The sequence below is a fragment of the Periplaneta americana genome, chromosome 4 (genome assembly GCF_040183065.1).
Source record: "Periplaneta americana isolate PAMFEO1 chromosome 4, P.americana_PAMFEO1_priV1, whole genome shotgun sequence".
Taxonomy (NCBI): domain Eukaryota; kingdom Metazoa; phylum Arthropoda; class Insecta; order Blattodea; family Blattidae; genus Periplaneta; species Periplaneta americana.
In genome coordinates this window covers 42,992,351-43,014,941 of record NC_091120.1, presented here as the reverse complement: position 1 = coordinate 43,014,941, position 22,591 = coordinate 42,992,351, and the positions used below count along the sequence as shown (strand labels likewise).

At 31.8% G+C, this 22,591-nt stretch overlaps 1 protein-coding gene across 1 annotated transcript in view; it reads left to right on the top strand.

Annotated features, from left to right (window-relative positions):
- The window catches only part of LOC138697770 (tetraspanin-33-like), a 37,080-nt gene extending 14,903 nt beyond the window's left edge, over nucleotides 1-22,177 (top strand). The window contains exons 7-8 of the mRNA XM_069823261.1: nucleotides 1,243-1,359; nucleotides 4,290-22,177. Of these exons, the coding sequence (XP_069679362.1) occupies nucleotides 1,243-1,359; nucleotides 4,290-4,361 (189 nt within the window). The 3' untranslated portion in view covers nucleotides 4,362-22,177. The remainder of the gene's footprint in view (nucleotides 1-1,242; nucleotides 1,360-4,289) is intronic.
- The last annotated feature ends 414 nt before the right edge of the window (nucleotides 22,178-22,591 follow it).

Here is a 22,591-nt window from a genome sequence, read left to right as displayed (position 1 = left end):
AAGTTACAAAGATACAAGCAACAAGTCAATAGTGTAATGCAGCGGTTATCAACCTATGGTACGCGCACCACTGGTAGTACATGAGCCCTATCAGTGGTGCCTAAGCGAAGTGTGAAATAAAAATATGAATTATTGCAAATATAAAAATACATATGTAAATTGTTTTCAAACTTCAAACAATGAAAAAGTAAATAAAATAATTTCAATAATATGTGTTTGAATATAAAATGATTTCATTAATATGTGTTTTGATATTTCTAATTGTTGGGCAATTTCACCAAACCTCATTAACACAGAGCACACATAGCTGTTGATGACAATGAAAGAGTAATGGAACGGAGAAAAATTCTCTCCGGCGCCGGGATTTGAACCCGGGTTTTCAGCTCTACGTGCTGATGCTTTATCCACTAAGCCACACCGGATACCACCCCGGTGTCGGACAGAATTGTCTCTGATTAAGTTCCAACTCTTGGGTTCCCTCTAGTGGCCGCCCTCTGCACTACGTCATAGATGTCTATGAACGTAGGACCGAAGTCCACACATGTGCTGAGGTGCACTCGTTATGAGTGACTAGTTGGCCGGGATCCGACGGAATAAGCGCCGTCTTAAATCACGAAGTGATTTACGCATATCATATATATTATTTTTTAATGTACCGAAGTACATATGATATTTCCATGCAGATATTCTGCGTCATCATACGATGAAAGAGTAATGGAACGGAGAAAAATTCTCTCCGGCGCCGGGATTTGAACCTGGGTTTTCAGCTCTACGTGCTGATGCTTTATCCGCTAAGCCACACCGGATACCACCCCGGCGTCGGACAGAATTGTCTCTGATTAAGTTCCAACTCTTGGGTTCCCTCTAGTGGCCGCCCTCTGCACTACGTCATAGATGTCTATGAACATAGGACCGAAGTCCACACTTGCGCTGAGGTGCACTCGTTATGAGTGACTAGTTGGCCGGGATCCGACGGAATAAAAAAAAAAATAATAATATATATGTTGATGACAAGCCTACAAGTAGTTCTCGTAGTATCCGCCTGTAGCAGCACATTGCTATACGCACGGAGCCTATTGACATGGCCTTTGAGTTTAAATCAGTGCAATACGTTAATTTGTCCTCCTACAAGTTCATTAGCAATACTGCTGAACATGATGGTTGGCTATACTTCATTTTCATTTAAGTATTCCATGCCATACAGTAATAGTATTCCTAATAAGATTTATGTTCATGTTTCAGGTTGCTGAAGCTGCCAAGAAGGTTTGGACAAGTGGCTGTATAGAGATTGTAAGATCTTGGGCTGAAAGGAATTTGTATACTATAGCAGGGGTGGCGCTTGGGATAGCGCTGTCACAGGTAATTGATGGTTTGGGAGTTTTAATACCAGAGAAACTTAAATTATTATACTAAAATATAAAACTTTATAAAATAAATTCTAAAAGTGTTAAAATTATCAAATAGTTAATGTACCTTATACAACTGGATGATACCGTTTCAGTGCTGGTTTTGTGTCTTCACCAGCATTTGGTGAACTGTTGCTGCATGAGCTTGTCTTGCTTCTTGTTTTGGTGTTTTCTTGTTGCCTATGGTGGGGGTTGTTTGTATGCTACACCACATTATATCGAATAATGTATGTGTATTGGAATTGTAATCGAGTGTTGAGTATATGTTGTGGCTATGTTATTATATGTTTATATATTTTGTCTTCTTCTTCAGCCTCTCACGTATTATGCCAGTGATCTGTTACAATCTCTCGCCAGTGTTTAAGTTGTGTTCCCAGTGTTCTGCCCTTAGGAAGATAATTCAGAAGCTGATGGGGTATACGGGATCAGTCCATTACATGCTGTTTCCAATTGTTTCTGTATAAATCAGTATATTCTATAACAGATCTAATGTGTAATTTTTTCATGATGTCGGTATTTCTTCTTTTATCTAATCGTGTATAACCTACTATACGACGTAAAAATTTAATTTTGCTAGTCATAATTCTGGACCTGTCACAATTATGTATTGTCCAGTTTCACTGCCACATTTTAAAATAGGCCTAGCTAGGGTCTCATATGCTCTGACTCTTGTATACTTTTGGATAGTATCTCCGTATCTGTACTATATTATTGTAACTATGGTTGTTATTGACACTGTATAACGTACTGGGTTATTTAGCATCGATGGGATTGCTGACTGTGAGATGGTGTTTGGCGACGTTAGGCCAAGGATTCGCCATAGATTACCTGACATTCGCCTGACATTGGGGAAAACCTCGGAAAAAAACCCAACCAGATGATCAGCCTAAGTGGGAATCGAACCCACATCCGAGTTCAACTCCAGATCAGCAGGGTTGTTATTAGTGATGTGTTCTGCGTAATTATTTGATGTATTGCATGGTTTGGTTATTATTTTAATATGTTCATTGTATCTTATTTGAAATGATCTTCCATGTATCCTATGCAGAAATCTAGCAGCTGTTTTATTTTAATTTGTTGACATCAGTTGAATTATATTTATTTCTTTGATGTGATTGTTTAGTTATTTTTTTAATGTGTTATTTTTTTTAAGCTGTGCTATATTTTGGTTTTTTGAATTTATTGTATGGAAAGTTACATGTTTGTTTTGTATGAGATGTTTTCCGTACAATGGTATACAGATTAATTAGCATACCATTGAACCACAATGACTACATTGAAGAACAGAATACTACAAAATATATTATAGTACAAGGCAATGATTACAATGCTATTATAATAGATACATTAACAAAAAAGAGAAACAAAAACGTAATAAACCAACACAAACAGAACATGATAATGCATACATAACGTTAATGTATCACAATACCATCACACACAAAATCGTAGCTCCATTCAAAAAACCAAAATTCAAAATAGCAAACTAAACAAATAACAGATAACAGAAATATCTAAACAATCACACCAAATAAATGCAATTCAACTAGAGTCTACAAATTAAAATGCAATAGTTGCCTAGATTTTTACATAGGAAAGTCATCCCAAATAAGTTCCAACGAACATATTAAATTAATAACCAAACCATACAGCACATCAAATTACGCATAACACATCACTAATAACAACCATAATTTCAATAATAAAGAAACAGATATGGAGATACCACACATCACACCAAGAAATTCACAATTAAACATATTAGAACAGAGATAAATTTTCTCCATTGATGATGTATTTTGCTTTACTTGTTTACTCATGAATAAGGCATATTATTGGTTTAATGATCAGTAAATCAGCTTTCCTATTAGAGATCAGGATTCATATCTTGGGGAGTCTAAAAATGAAATTTTATGGACAAATATACCGTATTTTCTCAAATACCCCATGCACCTTTTTTCCGAAATATACAAGTAAAAAATACAGGTGCACGGCTTATTCAAAATGAAGTTGGCAACATTGCCTGATATTCCTCCTGTGCAAATCCTAATGTGGTGGCACATGCCATTATCTTCCAGCACAGGTATTTCATTTGTTAACATTGTTAAATTGTGATGTGATAAGTGTGTAGTTTGTGCACCTTACATTTTCAATTCTGAAAATGAGTATCACTGAAGGTATGAGATTGCGACCTTTACTTGCAGCGAAAAACTTAAAATTATCAAAGATGCATAGAAACATGGACACCACGTAGTATCATATAAAGTAAAGGTAGTTGACTTACTGACGTGTGCTGTTAATGTTGCAGGATATCATGTAAATGGTCGTGTAAGCAAGACAACTGACACACATGCAGTGCATTTGTATAGGATGTGTTTGAAATGAGTCCTGTTTCAGGATAAAATTTATTGTTAACTGGATTGTATTTGTGTTTAATTGCTTTTATTTGTCGTAAATACATTTGTTGAAAGTTTTATTTTTGTAATTTGTGTTTTATTAATTTTTTATTTTTCAATTTCTTTGCCTTTCAAAGTGGGATGAGTGACTTCCTTGAGGCACAGGTTATTCGAGAAAATACAGTATTGTTGGGACAAATTTTCTCAGACTACTACCACTTCTTATGGCTTTACCATCTCTTCACTGTTTTGTAAAAGAAATAGATGGAGACTGCTGCTCTTTGTCCCATAGGTTGATGATCAGTGGTGGCTGTAATCCACATGTTTGCATGCGCAGACAGAGAGAGAGAGAGAGTAACACTCTCTCTTTTTTGTCCACTCTCACTCTCTCATGCACTCACTTTCACTCTCACTCTATCTAACACTCATTGCCTGCCACAAGGTCTCCATGAATGATAAATGTAACTTCATTATTTATTACTTTCAGTTATTTGTTATCTACTTGGCGAAGACACTAGAGGGACAAATTGAACTTCAAAAATCAAGATGGAATACATGAAACATAGCCTACCGTCTCGGATGAACATGTTAATGTGGGGTAGGTCAGTAAACAGAAAGTTTTGTCACTGTTACTAAACGTAATACACTTTTCGGAGCATCAGAGCCAAAATATTCATCTGGATCATAATCACAGTATCTGCTTTAGATTGAAGAAGTGTTGTATATCAGACAACAGTTCAGTAAAGACAGTGTCTTATTATTTTTTTTTAATAAGTGTGAGATTGTATGTGAATTCCTCAAATGATCAGTTCTAATAATCTAGGATTCTGGATATTAAAATGTGTAAGAGAAGATCTGTGCGAGTTCAACAGCGTGTGACAATACTGTGAAACTTCACATTGCTCGTAGGATAAGTGGACCAATGTATGGACTTGTTCATTTTGATCAGATAAGCTCCTCACAACTTGTAATAGGAATAGTAATCGATTTTATATTATTTTTTCTGCCTCCTCTCCCAAACAGTTTTGAAACTTTACAATAAGTATAAAAAATATATTTTAATCACTATGTTTCCACTATAATTACAACAAAACAAATAGTACAAACAATATAATATGATTCGAAGTTTCTGTGTAAGAGCACTTTTCCAAGTTCTATAGAATGTGATTTCTGATATTTTTCCCAAATGTCAAAGTGAAATATGTTTAATTTTCATGTTACAAATCCACATCAACTTGAACAATCTTTTTCAATGCCTTTTTGCTGAGTGGAGGGAAGAAGTGATGTGATATGAAATACTACTTTAGTAAAAAGGAAAAAATATTCCTTACAGAATTGTTAAAACTGAAAATTCCTCTACAGTTAATATTGATCGAAAGAGAAGCCATGGATTGAAGTATTGTTTTGCTGCAGTGTTCACTTTTCTTCTATTTTTTTTTTTTGTGTTAGAATACATATGTCACACTTGAACATTAACATTTCTCAATTAAAAAGAATGCAATTGAATTGAAGGCCACACTATACATAGCTACTCCTGAACAAAAAAAAAAATACTAGTACCGGTAAGCAGGGTTGTCAAGGCAGTTTGTTACTTTTTTTACACAATTTACGTGGCGTAAAAAAAAAACAGTTTTTTTATGGATTTCCCTGTCGTATATTAAAAATATAGAAGCTATTTTAATTATATTACATTTTGAACATTAATTTTTGTCTTGAATCTCTTGAAAGGTACAGATTTCTCTTATAAAGAATTGGTCACTCTAGATAGTATAATATAGCATTGTTCTATTTCTACTATAGTAGCGTATTTTAAGCTAATTTTACTGTGTCAAATGTCCTATCTCTGTGTCACGCAGGTCACGTCTCGCATTATCAATTAGTGGGTGTGAAAATATATTACCTTTATTTACCTTTTATATACATCTATCATTATTCGTATAGGTTTCTTTTGTAAAACAAAAATATGTTTAGCTTCAGATGAGTTGCCACAGAATATTAATCAATTTTTCTTCATAGAGTGAAAGTATGCTATGTTTTAAGTTCGCGTATATCGTCAGTAGAAGATAAGGATCTTCATGCATAACAGGCAAAGCTCAATTTAAGAGTATTATATTATTTTATATTCTATGACACATTACTTACAATTTTTATTGTTTTAATATTACAGTAGAACCCCTATTATCCGTCACCTTATTAACCGATTGGTGGATTATCCGACTGTATTTCTCTCGCATTTTTTTACTACAGAAATAAATGAAGTACTGTGGACCTACATTACATTAGCACGTTATTTTTTCTAGAAAAGGTTATTACAAGACTTCAACCCTTACACAGTATGGTCTACTATTCGAGTTTTCGTAATGTATAATTTATATATTAAATTTCTTTATGGGTATCAAAAGAAATAGTGTTGTGCTAAGTATAAAAAGTGCAAATAACTGAGTGGATTAGGGAACGAGAAACTGTGGCTCATCTCAGAATATGGGATTAAAATCACAACTGTGTGTAATTCAATAAAAATCGAGAATAAAGTGTATAATGTATGTAAATCTACAACATGAGACCTCCATCATTCATATCTTTCCATAGACAGCCATAACAAAGATTTTCCTTTCCTCTTAAAAACCCGTTGTTAACAACCAGACATAAATCTGTGAACTTCCGGTCCACTACCTAGCATGTTGAATACAAGACCATAGAGAAAATCACGAAAGTGTAAGCATTATTCACTAAATTTACGAAAATATTTTATGGTATGGATTATCCGATTTTTTCGATTAACCGTTTGACCCATCCCGTTCATTACCACGGATAATAGAGGTTCTACTGTACTTCTTTTCATAATGGGAAGAGATGGTGTATTTAGTAAAGGGAAAAATATCATAATCTCTTTGTTTATTGTCCATTAAGAGGAACTGTTAGGAGTATTAGCTTTCGTGTCAGTTTTATATGGATTTGGGTTTAAAGAATATTGAAGGGAAGAAGTAGAAGTGTAGGAAAAACAAAGGTAAATGATCTACATATGTCAGTCTTTGTCATTCTCAACTTTCGACACACTGTAATGTTGTAGTTTATGATAAATATCATCATCATCATCATCCTTCCACATATTAGTCCTTGAAGAAATGTAACAATCTGAGCAAAACACAGGTGTTATCAAGTCACCTCTTCCTTGGACGACCCAAAGATCTTTTGCCATGTGGATGATATTGCTTGATGGCTTTAGGGATCCGTGTTCTAGGCATCATTTTAAGATGGTGCTGCCAATTTTTCTGGTAATCTTGGATGTAGTTCAAGACGTGTCACTTTCTAATTTTCCAGTATATATTAATTTCTTTTCCAATCTAACCTGGTGAAGCCTGCAGTTTGTCGTATGAAACGCATTTCACTAGTTATCTTTCTCTCATCATATTTCCACAGGGTCCATGCTTCACTGTTGTTAGTAAGGACAGGTCTTGCCAGTGTGTTATATAATTTTATGCTTGCCCAGAAGGTTAAATATGACAGCCCCATCACTGGACTTACTTTCTTCTTGCCAGAAACTAGTTGAAGGGAAAACTAATATATTTTCAAGTCTGATACAAGATGTAGATCATATTTATGATATCAACCTGTTAAATAATGAAATTTTGTGAAGTGTACGAGAGTTATGAACTTTATTGGAAGTGACTGCATGTGTCATATTTAAATTTCGTGACTGTGCCTGTGCCTTCATATATGGAACTTCCGTTACGAAATTAACTCACTTTTTTTCGAGATTCTGTTGTTTTATAACATGCAGGTAACATTTAATTTTCGATCAAGACCATCTTTTCATAGAACATTTTTTCCATTATTACAAATATCTGAAATAATGTTTTTCTTTTCTTTATTAGAAACTAAAGCAAATTTATATTTCACTCAGCAGTCTTTGAAAAATTGTCTTTCTATTACTTTGCATTCTTTTTTCTTTTTTACTCATATTTGAAGTCTAGCTAGAATACTAATGTTTAATGTTGGTTAAAATTATATGCATTATGTATACAGTTATTTATTGCACTAAAACATAATTTTCTATTCCATTTGTTTTAACTATACAAAATTACAAATGAGTTCAAGTTGGTATGTCGTTTGTAGTTTTATCATTTTGAAAGAAACTTTTTACCAATGAAAGTGTTTGTATTTTGTTTACTCATTTGCCAACACATTATTAAAGTAAGAACATTAGAGAAGGAAATAATTTGCATCGTTCTTTCTATTTCATTACCATTATGAAGAGTGTTATAATGAAACTCTTTGAATGTGTTATTAATTGTATCATTTCTGTGGGTATGTGCATTTATTTATATAATTTGATTCTTTGTTAGTGGGTTCTATTGGAATTGTTTTTTAAATATGTTTCTAGAAAGTAATTTATGAGGACTTTAAACTATGTACTCACAACATGTTTACTGAATAATGTTTCTTTTATTGTAAGTAAACTATTGATTATATTCACCAAGGAGTGCTAATCAAATTGGAGATGTCCGTTTATTAATAGCTATTGCTTGAATATTGCGGAGAAAAATTTCATTATATATTTAGTTTAATTGGATGTATTTTATCCATTAGATCTTGTGCAAGTAATTTTATGAAACATATAATTTGCAGACAGATATACTTGCCTCGTGGTGTTGTTTAACCTTTTGGTGAAATCTTCTAAAATTCTTTCTACTGTAGAGAAGTCCTGTAAATTAGATGATATATATAAATCCTTGATTTGGAAAGAAAGTCTCATAGAATTATGTGAAATACTTTCTAGTCAGTCAATACTTTGTGTACCATTTATTTTTGACAGTTTGCCCACCATGAGAACAGTGAAATTCTTAATTTATGTATCTATAATGTCAATTTACCACGCGAAAATTCATGTTGAGAATTTTCTGAATGAAGCATACATACTTTAAGTTTTTAACGTAGTTTCCCAGTGCTTTGACATTGTAGCATCTTCTAATTTTTGCCAATTTAATATCTACAACTTACTTAAACAGTACAGTTTAAACGTCTTAACAGTCTGCATGTCATCATCATATTTATAAAGTTTGTGTGAAAATCTGTAAACTGTTACAGCAATTACGACTTTCGATTATTAAAGCAATCTTTGTTTTAAAATCGAGATGCGGAGAATTTTTTTTTTATTTTAATGCGAAAAATTGGGGTGAGTCCATTATGCGGGTAAATATGATAATTATGTAGATTTCAGTTTCGGGAGATAGTATGGTTATGTGTTATATTTTCCATGATATCAGCTTTAACTAAATTTTGATGTTCCATTCAAGTTTTTATATTTAATTACCGGTAAGTTCTGAATTCTGATTAGTTACTAGAAAGGAAAGGCTCCTTGCTAAGGTTTCATTATGTCACTCTCTAAGAATGGTTTTTGTGGAGAAAAATCTTGTGTTAAAAACATGAGGAGGCAGAATTTAGTAGCAACAATGCATACATTCACAGCATAAAATAAAGTTTATGTTAAAATATTTATAGTGGAGATAAAGTGTGTGATATACATTTTCATTAAAAAATATGTCTACTTTTTGTATAAAACAATCATTGAACATTTATGGCATTTTTCAAATATAATTGGAAATAAGATTAGTGATATCGTTTCAAAATGTATACTAAAATTGTAAGATTTATATGTAATAGTGCCATAATAGATTGTATTGATATGGCAGACAGATGTGGTAGAAATGCACCTTATTTTTCCTGTGTAACATTGACTATTATTCTCTGGTAGAAACCGTTTGTATTCTATTTCAAAGAGAAGGACTCTTATTTCTTTTTCGATTTTATATGTATGGAAATGGCATTGACTTCTCTTTTACAGGTATTTTAATACTGTGCTTGAAGTGAAGATTATTTTCAGATTTTTTAAATTGTATAACAAATACAGAAATGTGCAGCGTCACGAATTGCATATTGGAGAAGGAAATGTTGGGGGAAAATTCTCAGTCTAATACATTATCATGTGAATGAAAATGACACACATCTAGCTGCTTATTTAGAAGACAGGATCTAATGTGTGTTGGGAAGTTTACCTTGAAGGCTATGTTACCATTCCTGTACTAGACCGAGAATGTTTCACACACTTCGTCATGACATTAAATGGGGGAACAGTGAACCTCTTCATCCTTTCCACATGGACTGTAATATGGAACTAAGATGAATATTTAAGCTGAAGATGTCAGCTTGGTTTCTACGAAATGGACCAAACTGTAGTAGAGAAGACACCTTTTGAAGCTGAAAAGTGCTAGATTTTTATATTATTCAATAGTATAGACATTTTTAACTATGCTTGTCTTGGACTAATGTAACTATTGTCTCAAAACCTAGGTAGTTGGTACTGTTTACAAGTAATGTTTGTTTCACATGGTTAAATTTTCTCAGAATGTAAAAATTGAAAGCATTTCGTAGAGGTGAAGTATAATTTAAACTTGAACATCATAAAGTGATGAAATTCCAAACAGAAATTTAAAAAAATAGTGTAACAGAAATATATTTTTAGACATATCCAGGTAGGATGAAGCAATTTACATTGTTAATACTTCTTTAATGATTATAACAAATGCATTGAATGGAAACTAGTCGAAAATAGCTGATTGTGAATATAAGTGTATCCATACTGTATAATTCTGTGGTATATTTTAATTTGGAAAGTTACTGAATTGTTCTAAATGGTGAATTTATATTTTACTGATCCAGAATTAGTTCCTGATAACAGGTGAAAAGATAGCTTCCTCCTCTCACTGCCTTCCCTGATTATGGAGCTAATACACAGCTCTTAATTGTTAACTGTTTCTGTATCCATAATACTGTGCAACACCAAAAAAATTCGCATCATGTTGAACACTGTGAAAGTCTGAAATATATATATATGTGAAACTTCAGAGATTGGAGGCACAGGAGAAGAGCAGTGTCTGAACACTGTATTCTCCACCACAAATTTCACTGGGGCTTGCTGTTTTTTTTTTAGCTTTAATTATCAGGCACTATATCTCACTTGACGATATATGTCAGAGGAAAATCAATTGTATGCATCTGAAGTCTGACTAGTGTAATATTTTTTAAAATATTTTATTGAGTTATTTTGCGACGCTGTATCAACATCTAGGTTATTTAGTGTCTGAATGAAGTGAATGTGATAATGCTGGTGAAATGAGTCCGGGGTCCAGCACCGAAAGTTACCCAGCATTTGCTCATATTGGGTTGAGGGAAAACCCCGGAAAAAACCTCAACCAGGTAACTTGCCCCGACCGGGATTCGAACCCGGGCCACCTGGTTTCGCGGCCAGACGCGCTGACCGTTACTCCACAGGTGTGGACACTAGTGTAATATGTAACTAGTCAGCGATGTATGTAATGGAAGGGGAAAGGAACTAGCCACCCTACCCCATTATCTTCTTGCTTAGTTGCCTCATAAGTGGTGCCTTCTTGGTATTACTAGTGAGGTTCAGACCTGTCTTCGGATAGTTGACTAAACAGCAACAACAATTATAGTATTGACTGTATGCCAGTTGCTTAAAACACATTATTCAAGTCTTCCACTTCTTTCCCTTCCATTTTCTTCGTGTTACTGCTTCCAGTATTTTCTTCATTTTTCTATTGCCAATCTTTAATCCTCGACACTTACCTGGGATCTTTTCTGACCCTACACCATATTTTATTGTTAATATCTACATCCATATACTCTGAAACGTTCCAGTAACCTAGATATGCTATCCTTATTTATTTTAGTTTCCTTTACAATTAAAATTATTTCATAGTTATATATTGATATTTTGTTTCATGTTTATTGCTTAGTTTCGTGAATGGCCCCAGCTATAGAACATGTCTTTATATTCTAGTTAGAATTATTTTTCAGTGATAGAGTTTTGTTGAAAAGTGAACAAATGAAACAAATACATCGTAAACTGCCATATAGGCAATGGGTAATAAATAATCTATCTTCGTAGTGTATCCAGCTATTTGGTGACAACATGTGTTCCACTATGTTTCGCTATGAATTTCCTCTTCTTACAAATGATGGGTAAAAAAACACGATGCTCGTTGTATATTCAGCAGCCACATTCCAAAGATGAGGTAGGCAATGGGTAAAATGTTGTAGGTTCAAGAGTAATTATTTATATTTGTAAAATTGGCTTCTTGTTCTTTCTACTACAGCAGGTGATGAGACTAAATTAATTAATTGCCAATCGTAATAATTAATACTTGATGCAATAACAATTTCTTTTTTGTGTTATATTTCAAGGAAAGTGATTGTGTTCTCTGTATTATTATTAAATTAATTAATTCATTCATTATTTAAACATAGTAATTCTAGGTACAATAAAAACTTTCAGTATCCTTATATTGTCTATAAAAATGAATTAAACTATAAAATATCCTAATATTAACAACAAATATTCTTGAGATTAAAAAAGATCCCAGATAAGTAGCATGCAATTCTAGACCAGCTAAGTTGCGGAAGTCAAGTATTAAAACATTGTGTATTACCCCATACGAAATTTACTGGAGTTTATTTCTGATCAAAGGCCTTTGTATGAGGGGGGGGGGGGGGTGGACAGCTTATTTTTTCCAGTTGAATTAACTTTGTAATTAATCACATTTGATTCAATATGAATACAGTGCATATGGTAGAATTACAGGTTCTCAAATTTATTTTTCATTGTCATTGTTGTTTCATGGAATTTTAACAGTTAAAATAATTATTAATCAAGTCATATTCTCTATGTCTTCCAGTATTTCTCTTCCTGATAAGTCTGTAGTTAAACGTTTTGGAATATAGTCATCAGTAACTATTTCAATGTATTCTTTCCATTTGATTTTGTTTTGTGTTATTTTGTTTGGGATCTTAATTTCTTAACATTTCTCAAAAAAATAATTTGATGCTTACTGTCTGTGCCAATTTGGAACTACTTACGGTTCCATAGTCGTACTCTGTTTTGTATCCATTATGCTTTGCTAGCTTAAACAACTGGATACTTCTTTTTTCAGGATTGTGGTATTATTCTTTCTTGAAGCTGGCAGGATACATTTTTCTGGATTATAAATATTATTTATAATTTTTTTTTTTAATTCTAACAGTTTTCTGAGTTCTTGAACTGTTTCTTCTGGTAGTTTTCTTATAAATTTTTTCAATACCACTAAGAATATCTACTGGTAATGTGATGGAAGTTACAGAATAATAGAAATGATGTGATGTAAAGGAAAAATAGTATTTATAATAATTTCTTGGTCAAATTGTCCCTTGACTGGGTGTTCCACTACTCCCCAAAGGCAGGGCCCTTAACCTTGACATTATTTACCCCAACTCTAGGGTGTTACTCATAGATGTCACTAGTGCTGAAAAACATAGACCACTTAGTTCATCAGAGACTATCGAGCGTGCAAACACATGGCACTCGTAATTGATGATGATGATAATGGAGAATTGTTTGGATGTAACGGGGGGACCGGAATACCCAGGGGCTTGTCTAACACAGTAGTTTAATTGACATATTTCCGATAAGCTAAATGGTTTATTTATAGATATTTCCGTCTGTAATGTATCTTATAATTTTATATTGTTTATATCTACAAATAAATTGCCTAACACATGTTATAAATTCAGGGTGGATCAACTGGGATTTAAACCTGGGCTTATAAGCCAAATGCGCTAGCATTTGAGCTACTATGGTGATATTGTGTGTGGGCGTTGTATGCTGTAAATTTCAAGTTGTTTGACATACTGAGGTATAATGGATCCAACAGAGTAGGTGACCCTTCAGATCTTGGGTTATACAATGTTGGTGATGTTACCTATAAGTTGTTCCGAGAAATAGGAGAATATAAATCTCAAGACGATGATAATCCCAAATCATTCAGTTACATACACTTTTTAAAATATTTTCTGTTGTTCTCTTCAGTCATTTATTTATTCATTCATAGTTTTCTGCCAACTCAATATTCTCCAAACTTTCCTATTTTCTGCCTTCCTCTCAATCACCACATATGGTCCATATATCGTAATGTCATCTATCATCTGATATTTTCTTCTGTCCCGAACTCTTCTCCTGCTCACCATTCCTTTCAGTTCATCCAAAGAAGTTTATATTGAACATATTGGAAACCTTATCTGTAAATTGGTTTATTGGCTAACAGCATCTTTTTGAAGGGACTAAAGGCTGATACTTAGCAAATCTTCTGGGATTTGTAGTGGGCTAAATGACCATTGGACAGGTTTTCCCTGTGTATCTCTTTTTTTTCTTTACTGTTCCGTAATTGTTGCATAATCAGCGACATTCATTTGATTGTTCTGCATATCAGTACATCCTATATAGTTGTAAGTCCCCAATTTCATAGAAAATGTGAAATTTTTATTGACCATAAAATAATAAATTTGTGCGAAATAATTTACTACAAAATATGAATGCTTTCATTTCTTTACATACGAGAATTTTTCCCCATGTGTATGCTTCATAAAAACGATCCATCCACAGATCAACTTCTTGTATGATGTGTGCGTATGATCATGTACATGTCTAGTACATTTGACTTAATTGGTTAGTGGTTGATATGATTGTTTCATACTAATGTGTCTATTAAAGTTTGGCCATATGTGTACAACTATAAATAACCAGCAGCAAGTGATGACTGAATAAGAATGGAAATACAATAATACCAACCTTTTCTTAAATAGGTAGTAAATTGGGAGAGAATTTGATGTTCAGAAATAGTGAAAGTGTTCAATTCCATCCATTAAAATTCTGGTAGATTCTAGTAAAACTGTACCATTAAACAGTTTGGTTCTGTTTATGTTTTATGAACAAAGCCGCTTGTCCTATAATAATGTTAACGAGATTCTTAAAGCTGTGTATGGTTTGAAGATGGTGGTTACATCTTATTCTTTCATGTCTGATTCAATCAGGTAAATATCAGTTGTAAGATGGTATGTATAAGAAAATAAAATCACATGGTTTATATTATTTAATTAATATTTATGAGTGATCGTATGAATTACTGTGCTTTAAAGACAGTGTTAAATTTCCTCCAGCTTTTTCTTATAAATTCGTTTTATAGGACATTATAGTTACAGAGTTCCTATTAGGAGAAAAATAACTGTCTTGAATTGTTTAAAATTTTATTCTGAAATGTTTCACTTAAATGTCATTTTATTACTAGAGAATAATTAATATAACATTTTAGAATATCGGACATTATCGAAGTGCGATTTCAAAATTTTATGGAAGTAAAATAAAATGTTAATAGTAAATTATTATTATTATTCCTTGATTGGAGTGTGAAAACCTACAAAGATTTACTCGAAAATATATCTCTGAATTCATGTCTGTTTTAGAATGTAATGATAAATATTTTGTAAAATTCTTAAATGAAACTGTTGAGATATCAGAAATCTTAATCATGTGTTTTCATTTACGTTTATGCATGTCATGTTTGTGATAGTCTGTTTATAAATTGCTTAATTCGGAAAAGTTATGTATGACTCAGTTTCTTGCATGATAATGTAAAGTAAGTTTTACGAAATAGCTCATCCCCATTCCACTCTTATTCCATATAATATGCATCAAGCATGCTGTAATATTTATCATGTGTATGAGGTAGAATTATTATAAAAACAGACATTTTGCATAATACTTATATTGCCGGTCTCCTGTCCATTGCACTATTTTAAAAATCAGAACTTCTGAAATGATGTTGGGCTTGCGACAAAAATATACAAGATGAATCATGTTAGTGTTACTATGAAGAATTAATGTTTACAGTAACAGAAGACCAACCTTGTGCTTCGGTATTTTGTCTGTGGTATGCTTTCAAAGTTGTTTCATTATGAAATTAATGGAAGTCTCCACACTTGAAGAGTTATATTTATAAAAAGAAGAAAGTCTGCACGTAATTACTAGGGTAGAAAGTTCATGCAGTTGCATATATTTTTCCATTGGCTAATTAATTGCTGACTAATTATCTTCACGAATAATCAACATTTAAACTTATCAAACCAAATTTTATGTTGCATATATTTGCATATTTTGTTTTTTTATAAATGCATAATATTTCATGATATTTATATTATCGTCCATATATTTGCATATTTTGGTATTTTTTTTATAAATGCATAATATTTCATGATATTTATATTATTGTGGCATATTTTGTGTTTAAGCTCATTAAAGTTGATTTTATGTTGCATAAAAATGCATAGTTTGGATTTTTAAAATAAAAGCATATTATATTTTTGAAAACTGGTACTGAGTGAAATTATTATAATCATTTTTACCAGAAAAATATTCAGAGTTTCATGGCAGATCTAGCGAATCTCATGGGTGGCACACCAGTTGAGAACCGCTGATTGTAGTGTGGGAATGTTTATCGCGTTATCGTTTGGTTGGAGAAGGTTTAGACAGTGATTCATATCCTTCAACTTCTCAGCAATAAATATAAGTTTAATCTTATCTAGTTTCACCTGTAATACAGACGTGGACAAATTATTAACAAAATTGACGATTTTTATGATAGTTCTATTTACAAAATTTGACTTTTCAATTTAGACTACAGTTGACAATTTTGCATATTTCTGTCATTATAGTAGATAGAAATATGCAAAAATGTCAAATGTAGGCTATTCTAAATTGAAGAGTCAAATTTTATAAAAATAATATATAATATAATCTTCAATTTTGCTAATAATTTGTAAATATGTAAAAATGTCAACTGCAGTCTAAAGTGAAGAGTCAAATTTTGTAAAAATATATAATAAAAATCTTCAGCTTTGCTAATAATTTGGAAATATCCAAAATGTCACCTGTAGTCCAAATTGAAGAGTCGAATTTTGTAAAAATATATAAAAAAATCTTCACTTTTGCTAATAATTTGTAAATATGCAAAAATATCAATTGTGGTCTAAATTGAAAAGTGAAATTTTGTAGAAATATACAATACAAATCTTCGATTTTTCTAATAATTTGGAAATACGCAAAGATGTCAACTGTAGTCTAAATTGAAGAATCATACTTTGTAAAAATATATAATAAAAATCCCCAATTTTGCTAATAACTTGTCCACATCTGTATTATTATTATTATTATTATTATTATTATTATTATTATTATTATTATTATTATTACTATTAATTACTTATTTATTAGTGATACATGAAGAAATATGAAATTTTATTCGTGCATATTTATTGGGATATTTTAAGGTTTTTAAAGACATACTTGCATGCATATTTAGTAGGTTTTTTTAGGACATGAACTTCCTGACCCTAGTAATTACATTTATAATGTGTAACTACGAAGTTAGGACCTTGTTATTACAATGAGATTATCATAATTTCGAGAGGTTGTTTCTGATACAGCTGAAATCTTGTAAATAAGCATCTTATATAATTTTAATGCATATACAATGATTCCCAGGGCCGGGTATTTATGGAAATCGCAAAAATCACCACATAATAGTTATACATTAATTTTTACTAATCTTTACGAATTAAATGATTCTGATTAATAATATGCGGGTAATACAGTCGCGAAATAGAGTTTTAATAGCTAAATATGAACACATTCACGAATTATTATTATTGCGTCGTTTTATATTGAATTTCATATTCTGAGTTTTTTTTTTTCGGATTTTTTTTTTCCACTTGAATTTGTTATATATTCAAGTAGGCTACATTACACGATATTTCAGGTGTTCTGATTACATTAGTGAACTCAAAAGATGTAGAATTCAACACTTCACTAATAATTTGAAAGTGTTAATTTGAGGGCTGCAATTTTTTTTGTTTTTAATGAATGTGTGTTAAATACAGTCCCAATCCAAGATATATTGCCTATTAGCCATACCGCACCTTTACCAGAATCCAACGACCCTATATTGTTAATTATTTGGAAAGTGATATTCATACTGAGTTAATACTCCAATTCCAAAACAATTGTATTTTCCAAAATTTCCATTAATCTTCGCCAAGAGTACAAATCAATCTCCAACAATCTCTGCTGACACCAATATTAAAAAACACAAATGATAAAATTAATCTCCATAAATACCTCCCCTGATGATTCCCATGAAACTTGTTATGAAATTGGTGATTTTAGTTAACCGATATTTTCTTGAATCCACACTATTACAGCATGAGTTACAGAACTTTCTAATTTATTGCCAACAGCTGGCAATTATGGATGAAAGAGATGGAAATATTTTCGAAAACTACTTTACAATTCCTCTTGCAGATAAAAAATTTGGAATATTGTTACAGTAACTTTCAATATTGAAATCTTGAATTCAGTACTTGCTCATTAAATTGAATTGCATAAAATAAAGTGAGTAAATGTGTTACTTTAACTGTTCAGATAATAGAAATGAGTTGAATTTCTTAATCTGTTAACAATAATTTTTTTTAATTAGGAATGTAATTGAAATTTTACATACTATAAGAATGTACAAATATTATTTGGACAAAAAAGAGTGATTCGTATAACATTCAATGAAAACATACTATTGAAATACTAGGTTTGGTATTGAATTACATAATGTTATTTTGCATTAAAAGTTGCGATAGAACCATGTTGGAATTTGTCTGTATAAAGTCATTTTCCTGTAGAATATTTTGTTGAAAGTTTCGACATCTCATTAAGCTTCTGAATCTCAAATTGTCTGAATGTATATGAGAATACTGTTATATACAGTGTGTATATAGATTATCTCAACAACTTGCAAGCGAAAATTTAATGTTGAGGCATAGATATTAAATAGCATAATCAGCAGTACAATTTGTTGTTGTACATAACTTTCAGGAATATGTGATACAACATGTTCATGCCAAATATTACAGTAGCAATTTTACCTTTGTTCTTCGTGTTGGTAATGTTAGTATGAACTTTTTCACATAGAATGTTTAATTTAGCTCCTTGATCAAAAAGAAGTTATTAGTGAGTTCTTTAGTTTGACAAGTGAAGTTTGAAGATATACACAATCAGTCGAGCTCCAGAATAGGAATGTGCCTTCTTGAAGAAAAGAATGTTCAGAAATTCAAGTATTTGGTGAGTTCTTTACTATTAATAAAAAAATTGCTTCCTTGAGAGTACATGAAATATCAATTTAGAACTATGTAAGAAAATGTAGTCATAAAACTTCAAAATCTGTCTTTCAGATGTTTTATCTTTGTATAAATGTAACAGCATTCTTGTACTTCGACTTAATAGTGATTATCTGTACTTTACCCTTGATTGCCATTGTGAGCTGTTTTCCAAGTACGAAAGATGTCTTTTCTTTTCCATTTTGTGATTTGTGGCATTTCTAGTTTTGTCATTTTATAGATGTGTTTGTGATTGGAGTCAGATGTAAAAATAGTACACTTCGAAATTGGTCATACATGATTTTGTCGGGGGAAGTTCATTGTGATAAATTGAGATTGAGAGGTTTGGTGAGAAACTGCTTCTTATAAACCATGTAAATGGCCATAGAGATCAAATTAGTAATGTGTAATTGATACAACTTACAGTAACATTTGAATGGACGATAATTCAAAGGAATTAAAAATATTATTTTGATAAATGTTTATGTTTGATAAGAAGTTAAATATATCAGTTTATTTAATACTTTATTGCTGTAACCTCATAGTTTATTGATTATATCACATTATGTTAAAGATTTATTTTTTATTGTTTATATTTGGCATTGTTTAAGTAATGAAGTGTTTTACATTATTTTCTTAAACATTGAACCAACCTATAATGATTTGTTCAGTACAATTTAACAGTAAATTTATGCTCCTTCTGAGGTTAACAATGCGATAAGGTTAGCCTCATTTATATAATTATATTTGTTTTTTTTTTTACTGGGAAGCAAGAACCGACTATGCCAAAATCCTGCCATTGGAAAGAAAAAACAAATATATTTATGTGTTGTTCTATTAAACAATATTTTTTGTCTTCCAGTTGACTGAAAGCCAGGTTATTAATTAAAAAGAATCTATGCTTTGCAATTTTATTTTTATTTATTTTTTTATGCTTATCAAGGATTTTTCTTACCCCATATTCTTTGCCCACTTTGTAGAAAGTATGGGTTTTTCAACCAGACATAGAATAACACATACCATGATTTTAGCATAATACTGGGCCTCATCTAAGATAATGCAGGGCTTCACATTTTCTATGGATAAATATCCATGTTCTAGGCAGGATTCGAACTCACGCTACTGTGGCTTCCAAGTAACATTAAAACTGCATGCCTTAGCCATTCTGTACACTGCATCTGATGTTTTATTGTTAATTTCTGTCTTAAAGTAGTAGATAATGTATAACTGTGGAAGATTAAGTCCTTTTTCAGAAGATACCGTAAAGTGGGGTGACTTTGAACACCGGGGTGGCTTTGAACAGTAATTTAGCGCCTTTCTAATTTGAATGCTGTACCCTATTCCGAAAAAAACTGAACTAGTTTATTGACAACTTAAACAGTTTTTTCGCAATTGGGTACAACATTTAATTTAGAAAGGTGCTAAATTACTGTTCAAAGTCATCCCGGCATTCAAAGTCACCCCACTTTACGGTAACATTGATCTTATATGCCATTTTCTTCCGCATTGAAGTTCTGACCTTAAGAATTATTATTATGAGTAAAGAAGTTCCTTTACAAAACTGACAGTTCTCATTTTATATGCAATTAGCGTCTTTCTGTTTGGGATTGGTTAGAAGACTTCGTGAGAAAAGACAGATGAATTGTCACATTCTTTCTTACTGCATTATACAAAGTAACACTCATTTCTGGAATAATGTTGAAGTTAACATTTTTGTAAATAGTTTCATTATAGCTATCACTGTTTTCAGCACATTAAATCGTAGCCAGACTTTGTGAGAAAGAAGAAAACATGGTTAATAGCTAAGAATTTCAAGAGGTGTTACAAAGATCAGATTATAGTAAGTTGTACATTTATTTTGAAACCAATAGACTACATTTTGATATTTTTGGCTTCTTACATGGTTTGGTATAAGCGTGTTGAAACTGTTGTAGTTACAAATTCTGTTAATTTATGTCTGTATATTTTGGGTTTATAGGATATTGTGCCAAAATGAAGTTGGATGTGAACATTGGTGAATGAAAATAGCTGCAGGTTATCGGCTATTGCTGGCAAATCTATCTTTGTTACCAGACACTAAGGCCAGTTTGTGTTGCTCACGGTCTTTCGTACTTTGTTTTTCCAAGTTACAAGCATATTTTATGTGCTATCCATTCCTTAAAATTAAGTATGTTGCATAAAGTTGAATGTTTCTGGATGTAATAATTTGTAAACCGAGTATATAGATTGAACAGTTTGAGTGACTGCAGTGTCATGTTCTCTCTTTTTACATTAAAACTACAAAGGTGTAAACATTTTTTTCATGTAGATGGCATGGACCATAATCTTAAAAGCTGTGAAATGTTAATAATTCACTGTGTTTTTATATTATATAAAAAGTCATGTATGTTGTGATCAGAGTTACTAAGCAAACTGTTTTGTATTACATCAGATGTGTTATATCTTTTCAATACAAAGAACTGGCTTCTAGCAATGAGTGGGAGACATGCTCTTGGTTTGAGCTTCTAAAATGATGAATTCTAGTCTGTGGTATAAATCTACCAGCAATGGATCATACTCAGCATAATCATTGTTCTAGATGAAGTTCTTTAATTTATTATACTATTTATGTATTACAACAAGCATTTCTTTATAGCAGGATGGAAGAAGGAAAATAAAATCAGTGTGCTTGGAAGTTTAGTATTATACAGTAAAACCTCTATTATCCGTGGTAATGAAGGGGATGGACTGAACGGTTAATCGAAAAAATCGGATAATCCGTACCAAGAAAGATTTTGTAATTTCCTCCATGGTCTTGTATTTAACTCGCTATGTGGATCAGAAGTTCACTAATTTAAATCTGGTTGTGAACGACAAGGAAGCCCTTTGTAATGACGGTCTCAGGAAAGATAGGAATAAAGGAGGTTTCATGTTGTAGATTTACATACTTTTTTACACTTTATCCTTGTTTTTTTTTTTTATTAAATCGCGCAGTTGTAACTCAAATCTCGTATTCTGATGCGAGATGAGCAGTTTCTCTTTCTCAAACCATTCAATTATTTCCATTTTTTTTTTCGATAGTTAGCACAACATGTTTTCTGTTAACACCCGTGGAAGACATTTTATATACAAGTTATATTACAGAACGGCAATTCGAACAGTAGACAATGCTGTGTAATGATAAAAGCATGTAATAACACTCTCTAGCAAAAACATATGTAGAACCTACTAAAATGATGTACAAAACAATACTTCATAGCCTATAAGTTATTTATTTCTTAAGAAAAAAAAAAAGAGCGAGAAATAGACGGTCGGATAATTCGCAAATCGGTTAATAGGGTGACAGATAATTGGGGTTCTACTGTATCTGTTCTTGCATCTGTAAGGATGCTATTTTAAATCTAGACACATTAGTTAAATTTAGATAGATTATGTAAACTACTCGAATGATGCTGCAACAGTATTGAATTCTGTTTTCTGAAAGTACCCTTGATTAATTATAGTATATTGTATAACATAGTTCATTCCATACTTACAATTTTTCTTACCTCTGAAAACATGACTTTCATTATGAAGTTACCATTTTTATTCTAATAACTGATTACTGGGATTGTGATAATTACTCCATTTTGGATATAATAAGTGATACATTCCCCATTTTCTGAGATATATGGTATATAATTATATTTGTTTTGATGCAATGAACGGACTTCTTGGAGT